At 37.2% G+C, this 22,009-nt stretch overlaps 1 protein-coding gene across 4 annotated transcripts in view; it reads left to right on the forward strand.

The window, feature by feature from the left end:
• Window positions 1-19,399, forward strand: part of CYB5R4 (cytochrome b5 reductase 4) — a 41,372-nt gene extending 21,973 nt beyond the window's left edge. The window contains exons 11-16 of one of the 4 annotated variants that reach the window (XR_012041385.1): window positions 8,860-9,000; window positions 10,199-10,351; window positions 11,043-11,193; window positions 16,018-16,178; window positions 16,278-16,364; window positions 17,751-17,799. Coding sequence is in view for 3 of the 4 variants with exons in the window: in XM_072855389.1 (XP_072711490.1) it covers window positions 8,860-9,000; window positions 10,199-10,351; window positions 11,043-11,193; window positions 16,278-16,364; window positions 17,751-17,915; window positions 18,808-18,862 (752 nt within the window). In the remaining variant the exon portion in view is untranslated. Of the gene's footprint in view, window positions 1-8,859; window positions 9,001-10,198; window positions 10,352-11,042; window positions 11,194-16,017; window positions 16,179-16,277; window positions 16,365-17,750; window positions 17,916-18,807 lie in introns of those variants that run through there. The other 3 variants (XM_072855389.1, XM_072855390.1, XM_072855391.1) reach the window with 3 other exon arrangements.
• The last annotated feature ends 2,610 nt before the right edge of the window (window positions 19,400-22,009 follow it).

Genomic DNA, 22,009 nt, shown 5'->3' on the forward strand with positions numbered 1-22,009 from the left:
AATTCTGACCTCATAAATGAATTGATGCATTTTATGCATGAAATTAAATAGATCTTTGAAGAGAAGATTAGACTGTTCTTTGATAAACTGCAGAAACGCTTAATATGAAGTGTGTTGCAAATATAGAGGTTCTCCTTAATACTACTTACACGTTAGTTTATTTTACATGCTGGGATAGTAGCATTATCTAGGCTGTATGCACGTGGTTTTCCTACTTACCTCTGCCCATGCTAGGAGTGCTTTTAACGCAGGCAGAACATAATGTCACGGACTAGTAAAGTACAAGTAAATCCTGCAGTAAGATAGCATAAATGTGTATGCTGCTGACCATAGTCTGATTCACTGTAGATACTTAGCCACTTATGCTATGTCAATGTGTAGCTGTGATGAAAGATCATCGAGGACTATAAACAGGGCGGAGGAAGGACACATCAGCTTTGTAAATAGCTGTTCTTACATGATATATCAGTTGCTATTAAAAACCTGCAGCAATGTGTGTGCTGTAAATGAAGTAACTTACCACTATTTCATTGAGCAGTAGAGTTCCTCTAATTTTATCATGGCTGAAAAGAGCAGGTGGAACAGCTGGCATAAGGTATATTGGGATTTGAGTGTGAGCAGCAGAAGCAGTAGCAGTGTTGAAGTAGTTCTTGTGAGAGCTGCTTTGCTTCCAAGACCTAAACTGGCTAGTTAAAGCTATTTTATAGCTTTATATCTAGTATTTCTATGCGGCACTGTATATAAGGTAGCACAGATGCGTTGCCTTACATATTCTTATTTTTTTCACTTGGATTTATGTATGTTCCACTGCTTACTCTCAGCATTACCTTTTGTTTCTGATGAATATGAGAGTCTTGTTTGAAGATAGTGTAACTGATAATTTCCACTTCTTGAAAGTACCTGAAAATCTGGGAACAGATTGGAAAGTAGTTATGTTACCTTGTTATACCTGTTTTTTTTATTTATTTCATTCAGTTTTTGTGTATTCGTAGTTCTTTTGGGTAAGTTACTGACACTTTCTAATGAAAGTAATCGTTTTACTCAGAATGTTTCCACACTTCCAGTTTGGTGGCAAGGTTATTCCGAGGCCATGAACAGTAAGTGCTTATGGGAGCACTGATGTTTAATTCCTTGGGTTTTTCTTGTCTTTGAGTTTTTCTGTAGTATTTCCTTGTGTATTGATCATTTCAAACTTTTCCATTGTATTCAAAGCACAGGAAGAAGGGCTGAAAAACAGGCAGGATTGACACTTGAAAACTTTACTTGATTTTCTGCTGTTATTACTTGTTCATATGACAGCATTCATGAATGAGTTTGTAAAGGGTGGGGGTGACCACCACACCCCCCCTCAAGCCCCTATACTTTTAAGTTATTTAATCTTTATTTTTACAACAGACAGTTCTAAATTCTACAAGAAAGTGATGAAGCTCTTCTTCAGAGACAATGACATAATGCAGAGATGATACTGGAAGCCTATGATAGCTTTATGCTACGAAAAAAAAAGTAGGATAAGCCCCTACTTTTTTCCCCTTAAGCTGGGAAAGTCATACTCCCAGATAAATTGCCTATGGACTCTCAAATTCCTGCTGAGTTTAGACTAACGTTTTGGCTGGTGTATCTGTTAGTTAATTGGGAGGAAAGAACAAAATTGTGGAATTTCTTCAAAGTTGAGGGGGATTTTTTAAACATTTCAAGGTAATTTCAGGGAACTACACTGTATCTTAGGATGTATCAGTAGATTCAGAAGAATATCCAATACTGCTTCTGCTTCTTAAGCAGGATTAAGTGCTTAGTTTACTGGAGGAATAATTATTTATACCCAACAGTATTGCATAGAAAGCACAATTCAATATAATTAGATTGTCAGTGTAGGGAAGTTGGTGACATTACTCTTAGCTAGCTATTATGAAACTGGTCATTAGGAAGCATAAACAGAAACTAATGGTCGTAGTGCCAGCATCCTGTGAAATTCAAATGCCATATTAAAAAAAGTAAGGTAGAACTTTCTCATTTAAAAAAACCCCAACATACAGCACAGTGATAGAGTGCAGTTTTTCTCATAGGGATTAGGACATGATTTTCTTGTAGGTGCCTTTTCTGGGAAATAAGATAAGGAAGCCCACTCATGAGCGGATAGGTTGTGATCAGCACTGCATATCATGCTTCTGTATCAAGGTGGAATTGCAGCCAAGTCTTGGAGGTGACAGGCAAGCACTGTAATACTGTTACATAGACCTGCAGTTTATCAAAGATTGTTTAAAAAGACACCAACTGGAAAAATGTTTAAAAATTTAGGTTTTGTTGTGGAATTATTTAAAAAAAAATTTGAACTTGAATTTCAGCTTTGTTCATCTTAGTTGGTAAAAACAGATCTTTTGACTTTGATTTTTCTGTATTAGTGTGCTAGTTGTTTTTGTGGAAAAACTGAATTCTGACAAATTAAAAAAAATCAAGACCTTCACTGCTGACCACTGAAATAAAACTTCATTGTTGAGTACAAATCTGCTCATGATGTCCCCTTCAAAAGACTTCTTGCTCTGAATGAGATAAGAAAACATTGCACGTACATAAAGAACTATTTCTGTGTATCTAAGGCTTTTATTTTTGACTTGTGGGTAGCTGTACAACTGTAGTTGTGGTCAAAGAAAGTGAGACTTTGAATTATTTGAATTAATCACGATTTTTTACATATTTTCTGATTTCTTAGCACCTTTAGCCAATAGAATAAGCAAACCGATGTTGGGGCTGTATATGATAATACCAAATATCTTTGTCCTGAAATTTGTTTCTACACAGTAAAAATGAAATTTAGGGGAAAAATTAAGTATTTAGCATGCCAGTTCAGAAAATGTTTTAGAATGACCCTGTATATAAAAGCAGTAGCCATATGCAAGTAAAAAAATGACATGTTAGTAGGGATGATTTGGGGGAAGGGGGGGTGTATTTTTTCCCATGGAGAATAAACTCTACTTCTTCCTTCTGAAAGTGATTCTGAACTTCTAGTCAGACCCCTGTTTTGGAAAATAACCTAATTACCAACTTCTGCTCTCCTAAAGAGTGTGCAACTATTGGCAGATGCTTAGAGGGTTCAGTAAAGAATCAAGGTGATGTTGCCTCTGAGGACTGAAATGGGATGTAATTTTGTAGTTTCGTGCAGTGGTTTTAGTCCACATTAAGTGGAAGATCATAGACTTTTTTGTTGGAAGTAGCAGAAGGGAGCAGAATGCTGGCGCAGCACTCCAAGGTTATATAAGCCAGACTTATGCTGCGACAGTGTGCTATTTTCTGCGTAACCAGGGAAAGTTTAGAACTTGATTCAGTGGAAACTTTATTTTGGGAAAGGAGGGAGACCATCTGGGAAGAGCGTGGCTGACCTCTTTGGATAATAAGAGCTAATTTTGTGGAACCTAGTAATTAACTGAAGCGTATGAGGGTACTGATAAATTGATGGTCAGCATTAAGGGTTCGTGGTTGTCTTAACTCCCAAGACTGGGCTGCTGCCAGGAGTGATAGGTAGCCGCCTTCCTTCAGCTGTGTGGTCTAACCTCCATTATGTTGGCACTAACAGTACTTGAGGCTCCATAATCAAGTAACCTGAACAAAATAAGGATTTAACTTTCAGCTGTCTGACAGACACTGTTGGGTGGTACATGCTTGTTGGGGGTGAGCTGGAACTCCCCTCCAAGAGATGGAGGGGCAGTGGAGGGATGCGGCTTTTGTTCTTTGAAACTCTGTATCCCAAGCAAACAGGCTAAGGTTGCTCCCATAGCATTGTGAGGATTGTGGCTAACAACTAAGAAGAAATAACAACTGTCACTGAAGTCTTTGACTTAATCATTGAAGAAAAGCAAGAAACATCATTCAAGGAAAAATTCTTAAATTAAAATGCCTTTCATAATGAGGAAGAACACAGTAGGCAAAAGGATGATACTCTCCAGAAGGTGGTATTATCTGTGCAGCAGTTTTGTTAGTAAAACTCATTTCGTATGCATATGAATCAAGGTGCTGTAGTTCTTAATTCCAGCAGAGGAGGAAGTTCAGTTTAGAGAGGGACATCTCTAGCCTGTGATTGTATAGGATTTACGTGGCAAGGTTTTGGTAGCAAGGGGGCTGCACAAGTAGCTTCTCTGAGAAGAGATCAGGAGCTGTGACACTGACACTCAATGTCTGCAGAAAGTTTCATCGAACCTAACCTCCTCCGTAATGGCTTTCTCTAATTTGTAAATTAGGAATTGGTACTGGGCACTTGCATCATGCTCCAAAATTGAGACAGCAGTGCCTTTTTGCTTATGTATAGTAGCAAATCATATGTCTTTGGCATCTGACAGTTAACTTGGCTTCAGGCGTTGCTGAAAGCAACTGTTCTCCTTCAGCTTGCTACTAGAGGCTGGTGTTCTCTTGTTGAAAGGCTTTTCTGCATTGCCAATTGTTTTTGCTTGTGGCTCCAGATTTTACTGTGACTGCTGATAATGAACTAATTTTATTTAATATAGCAAAGAGGACAACCTAAACTAGGAGTTTGCTTAGACCTAGAAAGGTCTCTGTTTTCAAAAATCAGATTGAGTGAATCGGGACAAAAGTTCTGTGTGGCAAATTAAAAAGAAAAAGGGGGAGGTAAAGGTTAATTTGTTACATGTGGAAAAGGTTGGAATTTGTCAGGTTGGAAAGGTCAGAAAATTGTCAGGAAACAGTGAATCAGTTGATGAATCAGTTTTTTAACTTCTCTCTCCACTCCCCAATACGTGGAAGAGTATTAGCTGATGGGTATTGTGGGATATATTACCAACCTCCCATATCCTTTCAAGTGATTTTTAAGTCTGCAGAATTGACAGCAATCTTAGCATATTTATTTGTACGCTGTACTTTGCAATCTTAGTATGCATTATTTTTCAAAAGAATGGTAGAAAAAAAAATTACAACAAACTTTTTATAAATTTCTTTTATATAGCTGGAGAGCTGCTGATGTTTTGCTTTATTTCAAGATTGGTATGAAATGGAATTACTGCCTTTCATTTTTCAGGGCTGTAGGCATTCTTTTGGTACATCTGAAATGTTTGCTCATTCAAAATAAGCAGTTTGTAGGATGTTAGGAGAAAGACATGAGAAAATGTTAATGAAGAAAGATTTATTCCATGTCAGAGGCTTTACATCATGTCTCTGCAGGCATTTATACTGGATAACTCACTAGTATGTATTTGAATAATTGAAGAAAACAAGTGTATGCAGAAAAATGCCATGGCCACCTACTGTGGCAACAGTGGTATGTAATGAATTTGATGCTAATTTAGTCCATGCACAAATTGCATGTGCAGCTGAGATTTAATAACCTGAAGGTATAGTTCCAGGCATAACTACATGTATTTAGATACTTGACCCTTCTAGCAGAGTTTATTAATACCCTTGGAAATAAAGCCAATTAGAAAGAAGCATGGCTGAGCTGGAACATCTTGTTTAAACCCTTAACTTTCAGGCATTTTGTGGATAAATATTGTTTGTTTGAAAGCTTTTCTCTGTTTAAAATTTTTTTGTTTCTGTTGTGGTTGAATTGACAAACTGTGATCCTGTACTTATTGAAGAAGGGAATGTTAATAGTGATAGCTGTTCGTTCAGGCAGCAATTGACTGCACTGTCGCAGAGCATTCTGTAACAAGTCTCCAGCTGTCTTGAACTCTTTGTCTGGGTTTTTAATCCAGAATATATGGGAACAGCAGAATGTTTGGGGTAATAATGCTGCAATAGGGAAACTACAGTAGAGGTAAGTTACTTGGAAGATGATAATTCATTAGATGAAACTACTGAAATACTCAAAGCGGTCCTTAAATGACTCCTAGAGAACACTGGTGAAGGAGAATGGACAGGCTAGCTTACAGAGACCCTGTTTTTTGGGTTTGTTGTTTTTTGTTTGTTTGTTTGGTGTTTGTTTGGTTTTTTTTAAGTCCAGCAATTGGTGTCTGTTCTCAAACTGTATCCCTAGTTAAGAGTAAAGTTCAACCAGCCTTACTGGCTTGGGCTTCCCCTTTAATGGTGCTGTTGGAGGTGAGAGAAAGGAAGCAATGGCAGTGGTCACTTGAGCTGCAGCAATGCCTAGAATTGCCTTTACATTTTGTCTTGCATTTAATGAAGACTTCACTGGAAACTTGCATCAGCCCTCTGGCAGGGAAGACTTGCTTAAGAAGAGTTGTTGACTCGGGAGAGAATTTTGGCTGACTTCAGGATTTAGGCCAGGTACAAGCGATGTACGCTTATTACAGATTTTCTGGTAGTCCATCCCTGTTCAAAAGAGAATCAGCATGTGATTGAAGTCAGGAAGTAAGGAAGCATCTGCTGGTGCAGTGGCAAAACACAAAAGGTCAAGGTGCTTCTACTAACTATTAAGACCTAAAGAAGTATTAGAATCGTAGACTAACCTAGTTGAAAGGGACCTCTGGAAGTCACCAGGTCTAACCTCCCGCTCAAAGCTGTCCAGCCAAGGTTTGAATATCTCTAAGGACAGAGACTCTCTCTGGGCAGCCTGCCCCAGTGTTTGACCAGACCATCCTCATGGTGATGCCTAGTTGGAATTTTGTGAGTTGCAGCTTGTGTCCTTTGCATCTCATCCTGTTTCCTGAGTAGCTCAGCTATTTATGCTAGTGACTTGAGTGTTTTTCAATAACATGAGAAAAAGAGGGGAGAAGAAACGTCGCTTCACTGAAATTGCTTCAATGCAGAAAATGTCGTTAGAAGGGTGTTATGCTCAAGTATTCTCATACATGAACCTGTCAAATGTTGAGAGGCTTTACGTGAAAATATTCACTGGGACTCGTTACAAATTTTACATTGAAAATGGTAAATGATGTGGTGGGATTATTGTAGAGAAGAGGCTTCTTCTCTCTGCCTTTTTTTTTTTTTCTTGTTTTGGAAGTATGATGTTTAGATAGTGCTGCTCATGGGATTTTGTTGCTTGCTTGATTTTTTTTTTTTTTTTTAAATTCTTTGCATGGCTGAGCTTCCAATATCTTATAGCCCATGAAACTTCCCTTGAGTTACAGACCTGTTTAGGCAGTGTGGTACTATCATCACACGGATATTTCAGGTTAGAGCTAAAATACTGCAGTGCTGAAACAAAGGCTTAGCTGAAAAATGCTCTTCTAAAGGTAGAAGGGGAAAAATGATTTCTGGTCATCTTCAATTTACACCTCCAGTTTTGTATCTGGATTTCTGCAATATGCTGTCGCTTGCCTTATGCAGCAATTGTTATTCCCAGCAGTATTTTAGGAAAGGTGGGACACTTGTTCCCAAGTAGTCAAGTACTAACCTATGGTGACAATGGCAACAGGCCTATGTCAGTTAATAGAATATTAGAGTTGAGAGTTGAGGAATACCTTCCTGTATTTGGCATTTGTGGCTAAATTAACCTTTGTAAGCATGTTTCTTTCCAGAGTGAAAGCTACTAAGTGGTTGTTTTTGCATCCCTGCCCTTTGTTCTTTGAAGTACTCCCTTGCTGCTTCACCCCTACTTATGTTCTGCAGTCCCTGGTTGTAATCAGCAGGGCATAGCCCCCTATTTTGTTGTGTTTTCAAATCTTCTCTTAGACCATGAAGTGATGTAACGATGCAGATTACTTAGATCAGGATGGCTGCTTAGTTAAAACGGGTGCAGGTCTGGCCAGCCTTACACCAAGTGCTTTGCCACAGAGATCATTTCCAGTATAAGTGATCAGTTATTGCCCCTGCTGTAGCAGAGGCAGAGTAAATGTCTTATCTTGCTCTGAGCCTGTTGCAGGTATAGGGAAAACACATTACTTTAAGCTTCCATAAGGTATTGGTGAAACTGTATAGTTTATTTCCCTTTTGTTCCTGAACAAAGCTAAATATTCTGGGGTGTTCCTTCCCTTTTCCCCCACTGTCTTTTATCGCCATTGCTAATAGGAATGCACACAGGGTTTTTTATAGGTATTCTGATTAAGCCGTGTTCTTTCCCTGATTTCTTTGTCAGTGTCTTGAAAGATTTTTGTGGAAGTACAGACCTTGCATAGTGATTTTTTTTTTTTTAATGCTTTCTTTTTTTTTCAGTTACCTTTTGCACAGCATTTAGTTGATGCAGAAGTGGAAAAGCACTGTATTGGAAAGCCATGTCCTCACCTCCAAAACAGCTGTATCAACAAAAATTTGTGCTGTACATATGACCATATAGTTGATTAAGCATCTGAACCCAGAAGTGGAGTTTATAATGTCTAGTTAGCCCAAAGCACCAATTCACATCTAAAATATTTATTCATACTATGTAGGCACATATGTTAGTTTCATTTTGTCATGAGCGAGCATTTAAGTATTGGTATTGTGTACCTGAAAAATTATGCAAAGCTGCATGAGAAATTCTAATTTTTGCTAACAGCAGTGAAACTGCAACAATGCAGGATGGTCAGCCCAATAAATATCTGGGATGCTGCGTGGGTTTAGATAGTCTGTTACTGAAAACTGTGGTGCTGTGCCTAGCTTATGTTTCATTTGTGCTAACCAAGCTGGTATTAGTCTGCGTATATGTATTCATGCTGTAGTCATATGGTGAATTTAGTGCAGGTGCAACGTAGTACAGGGGGTTCTACTTTCTGCTAGTATTTGGTGTTTTTCTACTTCTTCCCAGTCAATGCTGACCACTTACAGATTCAGTCTGTTATAAGCCTAATATAAGGCTATAAGTGAGTCCTTAGTCCAAAATTAGAAAAATAATTACAAGTGATGATACAAGAAGCATCTGTTTATAGTCTTTTTATAACTGTATATAGTGAAATACATGCCTTTCTCTATCTCTTATTAAAAGATGTATAAGAATAGAAAGACAAATTGAGACTTAAGTAACAAGTAAACCCATGTTTTTAGGACTGTTCTACAGAAAATGCAAGTTGATTTCTAAGACGGAAGTTACCCATGACACCAAGCTCTTCTGCTTAATGTTGCCTAAGAGCACACACCTCCGTGTTCCCACTGGACACCATGTTTACCTCAAACAAATCATTGCAGGTAAGAAAAATTGAGAATGTAGCCATAGATATATTAACATAAATCCCTTTTCATAGTCTTGGGAGAATGCCAAGTCCATAGCCACTAATTCCCTGGTTGCAGTTAGAAGGTCTCTGCTTCCAGGATCACAATCAGTGCTTAATAATGAACTGACTGGACTAATGTTGCTGGAAGGCTAACTATCAAGGAGGCTGGCATTTACTGTTGACCTTATCAGCTCTTCTTTCAACTCTTCCTTTAAAACATGCTGTCTACAGAAGTAGTGCTGTTCATCTTTGAAGGGGGTGAAGCTCATTGTATACATGTTATGTATGATTAGTCAGTTCCTTTTAGTTGGCAGCTTTTTTGGCATGCGGAGGGTAATGTTGCAATTTTGCCTTTTTTTTTTTTTTCTTCTTCTTCTGAGGGATTTATAGCAGTCATGGTAACACTACTTCACATTCCAGTTGCACAGTATTTATGATAACATGAGGTTGTGAGAGGAATGCTTTTTGAAAAGCATTGTTTAAGTGTTATTCTTCAAAATTTTGTAAAAGGCGAACTTAAAAAAATAAAATGGGAGGTCAAAGAAATTTTATTTTTTTTAAGGGTACTTTTTAAAAATTGCATATTAATGGTTGTGCTGGTCACTGTACCTGCATTGCACTATGCATGGTAGAGAGATTTCTCAGAAGAGTTTTTAAATATCCTTTAATTGCGAACTGTTTTGTCCTTCTTCTCCCTGCCTAATTCTCTGCTGGTGTCCAACTCTTGCAGTCTTTCTTTCTACCATTATACAATAGCTTTTTGAAATTATAGTGGAAGAAAATACAATCATGCAGTACTAAAAATCTGCTATTTCAGTTTAGAAAAAAATTAAGCTGTGGTACTTGAAACTAAATGCAAACGTTCAGATTTTCATATTCTTTGGGGATGACTCTAGATGTTTTCTTCCAGTGTTTTGAATTGCTAAGTAGTGTAGAAACAACATACTGTACAATGGCCTGAAGATTTTAATTGGAAGTGGAAGGCTACTGTAAAAAGAACTGGTGCAGTGGAAAGTAACATACTTGCGTAAAAGCATGCGATGGTGTTATTTTTATGGGATATGCAGATTATTTGTTTACTGTTTGTTTATTTTGGTATTTGTTTGCAGTAAATTTGCTGGATGTAGAGTACTTTTCATATTATTTCAGCTACCTTTTTGTCTTCTGTCTAGGGACAGAGGTAGTAAAACCATACACACCTGTATTGCCTTTTTTGTCACTGGATTTCAAAGAACCATCTTGCCATGATGGTATACATATATATTTAATGATTAAAATTTATTCCTGTGGACTGTTCACACAGGCACTTGACCACCTACACATTGGTAAGTATATGTTGGGGGGGTTTGTGTTTGGTTTTGCAGCGATTGCTTTATCTTTTGATTCACTGTATGGGTATTGTGATGTTCTTATTGCTTACCTACTTATACATAGGGACATACTTTTTCTTTTAAACCTTATTCTCCATGCCTTAAATGTACAGGCTTATCCTCACTGTAACTAGGAGTTGTCCATTATGTAAAGCTCTCCTGACTGATCTTCCAAATGTGTTCATGTTTAACTGTTCAGATGTGTCAACTGTGTCACACATTATAGTTGATCATTTTGATTGTATATACTCTCAGAACGACTTTTTGTGCTTTCGAATAAATAAAGCTAGGTCTATTTTATTGGACTTAAGATGCACTTCCTTTTCTGTTTCAGATATGGAGGTAGATTTTTAACACTAACTTTGCAAATGTTTGTGTACTCATATAGTGTAAAATCCATCAAGACAAGACATTTTAATTGAACATCTGTTCTTTTAACAAGAACGATCCTTGTGTGAAATGTATAGTACCTTTCTGAAAGGAACCCTAATACTACAAATATGAAGGCAATATGAAAAGGCCTTAAAAAAATCAGAACACTAATTAGCTTGTTTTCATCTCATTAATGTTTACCATTCTGTTTTGGTTTTTGTGTTTGTTTTTTGTGTTTGTTTTGTTTTGTTTTGTTTTTCTTTTTCCCATAAAGGAGACTATATTTCTGTCAGCAATCCTGAAGGCAGCTTCAAGAAGTCACAGGTTCAAACTTCAGAAGATCTCTTTTTATTGGCAGCAGGCACAGGCTTCACACCAATGGTTAAACTGCTGAATTTTGCTCTAACTGAAGTTAGTTGCCTCCGGTATGTATGCTTCTTAGGATTTAACCCCAAGCTAGAGTAATCCATAGGAAGGATGACACGTAAATAAAAGTGTTAATAAAACAATTAACAAAATAAAAGGGTATGGAAGCATTTTTCTTCAACTTATGCCAAAAACTGGCATGCTTTAGGGAAGAGTCAGAGTCTTAGGGAGCTTACACATACTTGGTTATTGGCTACCATCAACAAAATGGCCTGATTTGCATTTTGGATTTTAGTTGTGATACAAATGAGCTTACCAAGTAGAAAACTGGAGGGGTTTTTTGTGTAATTTTGTTTTTTTAAACTAGCTTTGCATTTGAGTGCCTTTTTAATTATTGAAATATTTCAATGTAGATACTGGGTTTTGGACTGAGGAGGTTTACAGCTGTTCAGTTGTGGCTTCTCTTTAATCTATTAGAATAGCTAACATGCTTTTATATTGTTTTCACCTGCTAAGCAACAGTAACACATTTTTACCAGATGAGTTCCAGTTTTCACAAAAGTGTGACGTATGTAAGCATAGCATTAAGTATATTCAAATGCATAAAAAGGCATGTATTGCCTATACATTCTGTGCTCCACTTGTAAAATCTACAGAAGGAAGCATTACTTGTTCTTGGTCAAGTGAACAGGTTGTTTTGGCCCCTTATGTCCTTCAGAACCCCAAAACTAATACTTCTGCTTGATGTGATTGTCCATTTACAGTTGTAAGAGAGTATACAGTAGCTCAACTTCAAAAGGAAATGCGGAGTTACTGTAGGGGCATACTTCAATAGGGGTGAGGTGTGCTTGCATTGCTTTTAGCAAAAATCTTCCTCTAAAATCACATCTTGCAGAATTGCTTAGCAGATTACATTTGTCAATGTGAATGATTGTAATTTGGGAGAGTATAAAAATGAAAAATAGGCCTGAACTGTATTTTCTTTAAAGCTGTTGCAGAGGACAGTTCAACAGACTTGCTACTGTTTTCCTGTACCTTTGAATTTGGACTCTTGTAATGGAGATTAATTTCTAATAGAGTTTTATTCAATATAAGCACAGGATGTTTTGGTTCATTATGTCTTTATGAAGCACATTTTGAAACAACATGGAGAGATTAATTGGGCACTAGTCTTCATAGTAAAGCTGAAAAGGATGACATGTACTGCAGAAACACATTTCTAGAAAAAAATCTAAACCCAGACATTATTCTTGTATTGTTTATTGTTCAGCAATTACATATAATCCTATTTTGTGAGCAGAGAGACTGTGTACTGTTTGGCTCTTCCAAAGTGTCCTGTATTGTCAGTAGCGAATAACAAGTGGCTGGCTGGCTTTGTGAATCCAAAAGATAAATCTATCCTCTGACAAAATGCTTGGGAAGCACTACTAAGTGAATTTGGAATAATTTTTTTTTTTTTTCCCTTCTTGAGGGGAAAACTAGTATGTCAGGTAAAGGTAGTTGTCATAATATGAAAGCAAAACTAAGGAGAGCATAGTAAAAGATGCAGATCTTGACATTTTGTCCATAACCAGAATAAACAGAGTAGATAACGTGTGAAAGACTACTACTGCACAGATAGTGGTTGTATCTACTTTGTCCTTGAAAGATGACCAGAGTGGCTTATTTTAACGCTCTTCAGGACAGTTTCTTACAGGAACTCAGTGCTCACAGTTAGCTTAGGATGCAGCAACATCTGTTTCTTACTAGTTGAAGTAAATGAATTTTCCCTTCTTGCTGTGGAGGCTTGTTAGGCACTGGAATGACTTGATCTGGTACAGGTTCTGTTTATATGCAGACACATAAAGCTTCATTTTTCTGACTGCTCTAGGCAACTTAGTTTCTTGGCCTTATATTTGCTCTTTAACCCTCACTTTCTCTTTTGGAAAAAGATTACAAGAGTGTCTTTAATATATATGTGTGTGTGTGTATTTATATATACTATTTATATACATATATAAACAATATAAATATAATTTGCATAAAATTATCTTACTGTGAAAAGTAACAATTGGCATAAACTTGGATTGCATACACTAGAACACAAATTGCAGAAAGTTGAGGAAGGATCTGAATAATGCCCGACTTGTCACCTGAGGATGCAGAAGCAGCCTCTCTGTAGCACTGGGCGAGTGCTGCTGAACCTCTGGGGCTGCACTGCGAACGTTGGAGAATCCGCAGCTTCCCTACGCAGCATTTGCTGTGATGTAATGCGCTTGGATCACTGGATTTCCATTCTTACTGTCTAGCCAAAGTCTCCCTGTTATCTTTTTAAGTCTGTTATTTCTTGCCTATGGTAAGTGTGGAAAATTATTTGTTCTCTTCCTGTCTGCAGTATCATTTTGTGCATGAGGTCATAATGCTCTTCCTTCAGTCTTGTTTTTTCTCTTCCAGGCCAAATTGTATTTGGCCAAAGTATTAATTTAAAAAGAATATCGGTCCTCCATGCTGTTTTTTCCTTTTTAAGATGAGGGGTTTGCTCCTTTTTACTGGTGGTGTATAACTGCAATCAGATGGGTATGTTTCTTGAAGAAGACTGAGGCACAAAGGCACTAAACACTAGGTAGGGGGCTAATGCTCTTCTCAAGTAAGTATAGGATGCTTGCAGTCTGTTCTTAGTTCTCCTTGATAGTTGTATCTTGTTTTGTCTCCAGCTTTTCATTCCTAAACTACCACTCTGTTCTCATATTCACTTCTAATACAGTGTTCCACTTTCATCACTTTTCTGGTTTTGAAGGTGATTTTGTAACTTTTCCTCTTCTTCCTCTGTGTTAAAATCACCTAAGGATCTCTCTAACTCTTCTCCCTATACAGCTTTCCGTAAGACCTCACATACCATTTTTTGAGTTTATTAAAACCTGCATCCTTTGTAGTAGTTACCAGTATGTCAGATTCTCCCTGTTTCCTTGCAAAGAGCTGATTCAGTTTCTCATTTGTTACCTAAACTTCTGTCATCACTCTCTCAACCAGCTCTTCTCTACTGGTGGGGATCATATCTAAATCTCCACCTCTTCCTTTTAGCGGTTTTCTCCCTCATTTCTAGCAAAACTGTTACCAGTTCATTCCAAGCTTTGGGGTTTTGTGTTCTCTTTATAGTGCCGAGTACTGAGCAGCACTGCAGCAGATATATTTATTTACACTGGGGAGTATCAGTAAGGGTGTCTCAAAGCATTATTCTCCAAATAACCAATTTCTACCTTTGTGCTCAATGAACAAAATGCATGGCTTTACTATGCACTTTTTATTGACTTTTTTTTCCCCACCTGGGTAACACTTGATGCTGTGGTGCACCATGCCAGCTTTGACAGCACGACATTCTTGAAGTGAGCTTTCTTTTCCATGTTTTCAGGGAAGTGGGTCCTGAGAAGCATGTAAGGAACCTAGATTTTTGGCACATGTTAGCTTCTGAATAAGTTGATTTTAGTATTTAAAGATGCAGCATAGGTGATTTGGGGCTGTTTTGTTCTATACCAGGCAAGTTTTCCAAAGCTTGTACGCTGTAACTTACTTTGAGTTGTAATGCATCTGGAACTTCTTTCTCTCAATAACACTACTGATGTGTATTATATACAACGGTCATACCTCACTTTTATGTTGTGGCAGCAGAAAATGAACGTGCTTCTCATAAGTAGAAGATGATCTCTTCCCTTTGGCATCTGATGTAGCTTGTAAGAGATTTCCTCGTATCTTGAAGTGCTACCAAACTGCAAAAGGGAAAAAGGTTAGAAGTCAGAAAAATGTGGTATCTTCAGACTGGGAGAATACAGGCTTTTAAATTGCAGTTTAAGAACAGCTGGAGATCATGAACTCTCCGCAGAAGCCCTAGCACATGTGATGCGCATGTGTGAAAGATGGCTCTCTGCAAGGTACAGAGGATGAGGTGATGGGAACTAATAGTTTCAGCGCAGCATCATATAAACTTGCTGTGTCTAGTGCTAGTCTCTTAGAAGCAAGGTCAGCCACGTGTAAAAGGGATACTGGGTAGTGGAGTACCTTGTTACGGAACTGGAATTGCAGGACTGTGGTGTGCAGGACCAGCAGGCTTAGCTCAGCCTCAGTGGTGGCCCTGACAGGCACCCATGTGGTTCTGCATGCGTTTCTGTGCCAGATATCCCAGCAGTCCCGCTTCCTGCAAGTACGGCACTGAACTTACTGCTTCTGGCACCACAGCAACATGTTCTCTGCTCAGAGCTGTGCCTGAGTGGAAAAAAACCAACAGTAACTTAAAAGCCCTATGGGGTTCAGAAACTGCTAGCATTTTAACAACATCATCTGTCTTCTATCAGTTGTCCCCAGGGTATTAGTCTGTCATTAGCAATAAGGGACAAGTTAGGTTTATGTGGCTTCATCAAATGGTAAATTCTGTTTTGTAAAGTCAGTCTTGTGTTTTACCTCCACTGTAGCATAAAAATCTGAAGAGATAATAGCACTGACCTTAATGACAGAGCATTTATTTATGTGAACTATCTGGCAAATATAATGCTTGTAAACAATAGCTTTCCAGGTAAATAGATTTTATAAATCAACAAATAAAAGTAGGAATAAGATAACATGGTACAGAGCTGTAGTTTGCTTTTCAAGTTATGAGCTAATTTTCTCTTACTCCTATGTGTTTAGATTCCATCTTTATGAAATTAATATTGACATAACCTTCTTGAAATTCCAGTTTCACCTCTACAAGCTGGTGTATGTAATATTAAAAGGGTGTACAGAGTTCATATACCAGCTATTAATTGAAGTACTAGTGCTCAAACAATATTGAGAAACCACTAGATAAAATTTGATGAGCTATACTGTATTCTCAGTCAGGTCTTAGTAACTTCAAGAGACTTTATTTTTCTTAGGACAGCAGTTCCTGAACTAGAGGTTGCAACCGCAGACAGGGTTATGACATTTAGAAGAGAGGTCACAAGTTCAACAGACTTTCTGGTACAGCAAGAAAGATACTATATTGGGTTAGTGGCAAAAAGATTTGAGGATTGCAGAGTTGCAAAACAAACAAAATGTAAGTAAAAGGCTTCTGTACAATGTAGTAAGTTCTGATTCTTTAACATGTGTGTCAAATACAGAAACAATAGCAGTTAAATTTTTTCTTTTTTTTAAGGACAGTGAAGTTGATCTTCTTCAACAAAACAGAAGATGACATACTTTGGAGAAACCAACTAGAGCAATTAGCTCTTGTAGATGAAAGGTATTTAAAAGTCTTGTGGAGAACAACTTGTACAATCCCAGTGTATAGAAGAACAAGTCTTCGGGCTTAGACTAACTGTACAGCTTTAGCACAAAGATAGATCCCAATTCTGGAAACTCTAGCTAAGAATTTAATGAGACCTAGGGAGTGGAAGGAGATGTGCTTATATTGGTCACAGCAGGCTATGTTGTTGTGTTCTGTAGGTCCCATAGGAAGCCAGGGATTTGATATGGCAGCGTTTAGTAGATGTTTATTGGAGACAATATGTTAGATGAGATGATTGTTAAAACTGAGAAGCTTTTGGAAGGCGAAGAAAATTAGCCTTAGCAATAGAAAATATGGCTGTGCAAAGAGAAGCACAGAAGTGATAGAAAAGGATAGTGTGCCCTTGGAACAACATTCTGAATTCACAGAAGAGTCTTAAAGTCTCTTTGGTGTCACTTAGTTGAGAAAATGATTATCTAGAAATTCAATGTTCTAGAAATTTAAAGTTCAAATTAGGCCCATTACTTTCATTTTTACTTACTAATTGTTGCATTTTTTTCCTCAATTACAATGTAATTATGGACTAAAATGCACTAGTGCATATGTAATGTTAACTTAGTTTAGCAGGCAGTAGTTCTGTCAGGAGACATAGGAATATCAGGTTGCCTTTTAATTTCAATACTCTTTTTTTTATCACTAGATAAATTGTCACTGCCTAGATTTTACATGATAGAAGTACGTTTTGTTTATGCTTACTTAATTCTTAGTTGAAATTGTATGAACAAATTAATTTCACTTGTTCCTTCACAACATTGAAGGGAAAAATCAATATCATTTCATAACCTGGTGGTGTCTGGCATGTTCAGAGTTTCATAGTCTAGACATTGTGCAAATTTACAGTAAAAACCCTTTCTGTCTTTCACTAGGAGCCTCAGATACACAAGTGCTTGTTTTTTACTCAATAACTATGCTGTTAGTGGGTTTTTTAAACCAGTTATAGTGTTTTCTCATTAATGAAACTGTACTGACATTTTCACAAGTTTGGCTAAGCATTCTTATTTCACTACTTGTGTATTGAGCTACACCAACATTTGTGTAGGTGAATAATGGAACAATAAAATCTGTGCTTTAGTATCTTAATTGGTACCAGCTGTTTTTCTTTGTAAGGTGAAATACACAGCTAAAATTTTTAAGATTGAAAGATTGGGTTAATTAAATGCCCAATACTGGAGGTGATTTGATTGACTTGATTGGTAGGAATAACTAAAAGTTTGAGATCTGATACTGTGTCAGTGGGAGCTGAGCAGAACAAGAAAGTAATCATAGGAAACAAAATGTGTATTTTGTGTGGCAGATTTCTAATCAGAGGCAATATTTCTGAAATGTTCTCCTGCTTACCAGGTTTGAGGTTCAATTCATTCTTTCACAACCAACAAAGGACTGGGTGGGCAAACAGGGGAAGATTTCTTCATCTCTTCTCTCTGAGTTTGTGAAAAGAAGCAGAAAAGAATCCAAAGTGCTTATATGCATCTGTGGTCCAACACCTTTTACAGAACAAGGAGTACAGTGAGTATTTTAAATGATGAACTAGAGAATGAGGAATTTTTAAAAATTTGACCACCTAACTAGCTGTAGTGTTTCTGACTTGGTAGTCTTTCAAAAATGGTCTTCTGTTTTCTGCTTTGTAAAAAAAGGTTTGAAATTTTAAAAAAAATGAATTTAAAAAAACACCTGGCATCATACTCTAGGAGTATATTTAGCATGTAGGTAAGTAAATATCAGCAATATGTAGATTTCATGAGCTCTAGTAAGTTGTCCAAAACTTTCTAAGAGCATCTCTTTAACAATGACCTTTTTTCCCCAAGGTTTTAAATGCTGCATTTAATTTGATGTTCATAGAAAAGTTGTTATAATAAGAAATAAGCTTTCTGTGTTGGTGTTAGCTTGACAAGTTATTAAAAATAAAACTCAAAGCAGCTGTTCTATCCCAGGCACTTATCTCAGTTTTTCGTAATGTGTTTGTTTATGTCTGTACCTAATACTTTCCTTATTTTATATGCTATATATTTAAAGATAAAAGGCCCTCTAACTTTCTCTTGGCCAGCTTCAAAATACTGAACCAATATGGATGTCGCTTGCATTTCTGCAGCCCTACTGAAGTCAGGTGCATGGAGGGTGGAATTGGCCAATTATTATACTACCTCTCGAGAAATCTGAGATACTTTAAATAGATATCTGTATTTATTTTTAGAAATTCTTGCAGTATCCTATAAGATAATGTAGTACATATGAGCTCCTGGGCATGAAATGTTTTCTAAATGTATTTGCAAAGGTAAACTTTATTGCGCATGTCTGAATAAAAACAAGATAGTGGTGCTGAAGTTATGCTTCAGCTGTGTCTGTGGTGGGTTTGGGGTTCCAAATATTAATATTACAAATTTGATTTTTTTACTTTCAGATATCTGAAGGTTCTTGGATACTCCCAGGAAGAGATACACACTTTTACTGCATAAACCCATATGAGGATATCAATGTTTCTTTGTATAATTCAATCTTATTTATTTACCTTCTTGAATTTAATTAAGCGAGAAGCAATTTTGTAAGACTTGAAATTTCACTCTTGGTACCAAACTGTTTCTTGGAAGAAATATATCTTTGAAAATATTTTATACTGTTTTATCTTGTTTTTGTAAATATTTTTGCTAATCCAGGGTATTAATTTATTGTAAAGGCAAGCAAAAATGTATAGTATACGTTATGTAAGATATTTCATGTTGTTGGTTCATGACAATTCTGAAATTTGTGACAAGCACTGATTGAAGTTTTGACTTGAAAAGCTCATTATTTCTTACTGTAAAAAGTCTTAAGAGTGATACTGTCTGAAATTAAATATTGCACTGTAACTCAGGTAACCGGTCATTGAAAAATGTACTTTTTCATCTGAAATCTCTATTTGACTTGCAAGTGATCCAGATACATTTTTGGCTTTGTAAACAAAGAACAGAAGTACCTTTGGTAAAATATAAAAATTTACATCAAATAATAAAAAATAATAATTTTATATTACTTCATGCATTTTTGTAAATTTTTTGTATTTTCAGTTTATAATGTCATACAGAAAGGTTTGCACAAGCTTAGGACACCAGCTGAGAACTCAGAACAGAGGTACAGAGTCTTGGTCTCCCACAAAACTTTCTGTGTGACCTCACTGGTACCGGGCATCTCTTGTCATGAGCCATTCTGAGGGTAAAAACATGACAGCTTATGGCCTGCAGATACCAGGGTAAGGACCATAGAAGTACCTAAAAATATTTGACAGGTTGCAGTAGTATTAAATGACGTTATTTGAATCAGTGGGGGTTTTTTTACTCCATTACTAAAAGTTATGTTATCATGAGGCAGTAATCTGCTGTCTAATAATAGTTTGGAGAAAAAAGCAGCAAAGCAGCTACCCCCTTCTAGATGTTGTCAGTAATATCTGTCCGCATTGTTTCGTATGGCATCTGGGACTGTTTGCATCCTCCTGTTGTGTTGAATGGGTATTTCTTCCTCCTAAGAAGCCGGACTTGTGGTTGTGGCATTAATACTTCAGCATTCATGAAAAATGTTTTAATAATGCCCTTTAAAAAGGTTAAATTGCTGTCTGACAGTAAGTGGCTGTGCTGAACTGAGCTGTCATCTCTTCAGTGCCCTCTCGTTTATTAGACTTGAAGTTAGAAAAGGATCTGGTTGTCAGTCATTGCCCATAGGTCACAAGTAATTTCAGAAGAGACAGTGGTAGTGTTATTTTGTCATCTAGAAGGATCTAAATGTTTTCAGTTATAATCTTGCAATGTGTTATTTGTGGAGATTTGTACTACAAAGCTCTGAACAGGTTTCTCTTCCGCTGAGCAGAAACATCAGTGCTATGCTGGAATAACAAAACACTCATTGAATTTTATCATTTTTTCTGTCACAAGCACAAGATTACTGTGGTGACTTAAAATATTACATTTTGGTGGTAATGACTAAACCTTACATCTTTCATAGGATACTGAGGAATTTCTCATGTTCCTGTCACCCAAGATCTGATGGGATGATCTCCTGTGTAAAAGAATTTCATTAATTGGCTCTCTCTCAGGCTTTTTGGTTTTAACAGGTTACTTTGCCAATATCCTGGCCTTTGTGCTTTGATTGTCCTTATCTGCCTTCATCCAGAAGGACAAAAGGAAGTGTTTTGGATAAGTAGCTGTTGTGACACAGTACATCAATTACTTTATCCTTTGCCTTAGGACATAGGCCATATTTGTCAATAGATGATGACTTCTCGAAGGCTTCGTGCAGTCCAGGTGGCAATCGTGGAACTACTTCTAGAAGCTTGTGCAGTAGGTCTAGAAGCTTGGTAGTCTAGAAGCTTGTGCAGTTAGTGTGCATCCCCTTTGATTTCTGAAAGTTTGTTTCCAGTCTGGTTACTAGTGGTAACTGTGCTTTACAGTTGCAGCTTGAAGGAAGTTGTGCTCTTGGAGACTTTAGGGCTGTCATCCTGCAACAAGGAAGACCCTGATGCGATTGGTTACGTTGAGTGTCATAAGGCATGTGGATCTTAAATACCTTAAATATGAAGCAAGGAAAGCAACCAAATTGGTAGCTGCCCTGGCAAGTCCAACAAGACACTGAGTGCAGAGGTGTTCTGCTGTGGTGGTTCTTCCAGGGCAAATATTCATGGGTTTGGAGTAAACTTCCTGGATCTTGAGCTGTGTCTGTCCACAGGGAAAAAAAAGTCTGTTTCCAGGGCTTGTTGACCTTGTATTTTTCCTGGAAATACTAATACTCAATCAAAACTGAGTAATATTGAGATGCTGATGTTACTGATGAGGAGCAAGAGGAGACTGTGACATGCAAGAGAGACATCCTTGGAATTTTCAATATGCAAATGTGTTACCTTTGAAAACTTTTGAATGGTTGCTGTTGGTAGCTAGTTTCTGATTCATTCATTGTCAGGCACCATCAAGCACTGAATTCAGAAGTGGTTCTGTTCATAATAAAAACAAAATATCTAAATCTGGTCTAGTAAAGGGGAAAGTCTAGAGATTCCTGCATGAGAACATCCATGAATCAAGTTATCGGTTGGACCAACGTGCTATGGGGGTCCCATTGCACTGGGGGAGAGAAAAAGGCTGATGATCCTACAAGGTGCAACATTCGATGATCTTAAGGGGCTTTTCCAACCTAAATGATTTTATGTTGAGCATAACTAGTGAATGAGTGTTTCTGCTTTCTTTTGGGATAACTGAATAGACTTGTCAAATTGTCTGTTTTAAGTAATACGGAACACGTATTCTTATGCAGAGCTTCATACTTTGGTATTTTGACTGTCACAAATTATAATCAATCCGTGTGGGTAACAATTTATTCTCTTTTTTGTTGTTGTTGTTGAAGTGGAGTTTTTTAATGTGTCTGCACTACAGTTGTGTTGTGGTGGCATCTAGTTCTCAACAAGTGCTTCAGGTTACCTGGCAGCTTCTGGTGGTTATATTCTATGGTTGGTTGTTACAGAGGAACAGATCAACACTTAAATATCTTCTGGAAGTTAAGAAAATACATATATACATACACACATCTCCAGTATTTCTAACAGATGTTTCCCAAGCTAGATTGTAAGCCTATGGTGTAAGTTTTTA

This window comes from Ciconia boyciana, chromosome 3 (assembly GCF_034638445.1).
Source record: "Ciconia boyciana chromosome 3, ASM3463844v1, whole genome shotgun sequence".
Classification (NCBI taxonomy): Eukaryota; Metazoa; Chordata; class Aves; order Ciconiiformes; family Ciconiidae; genus Ciconia; species Ciconia boyciana.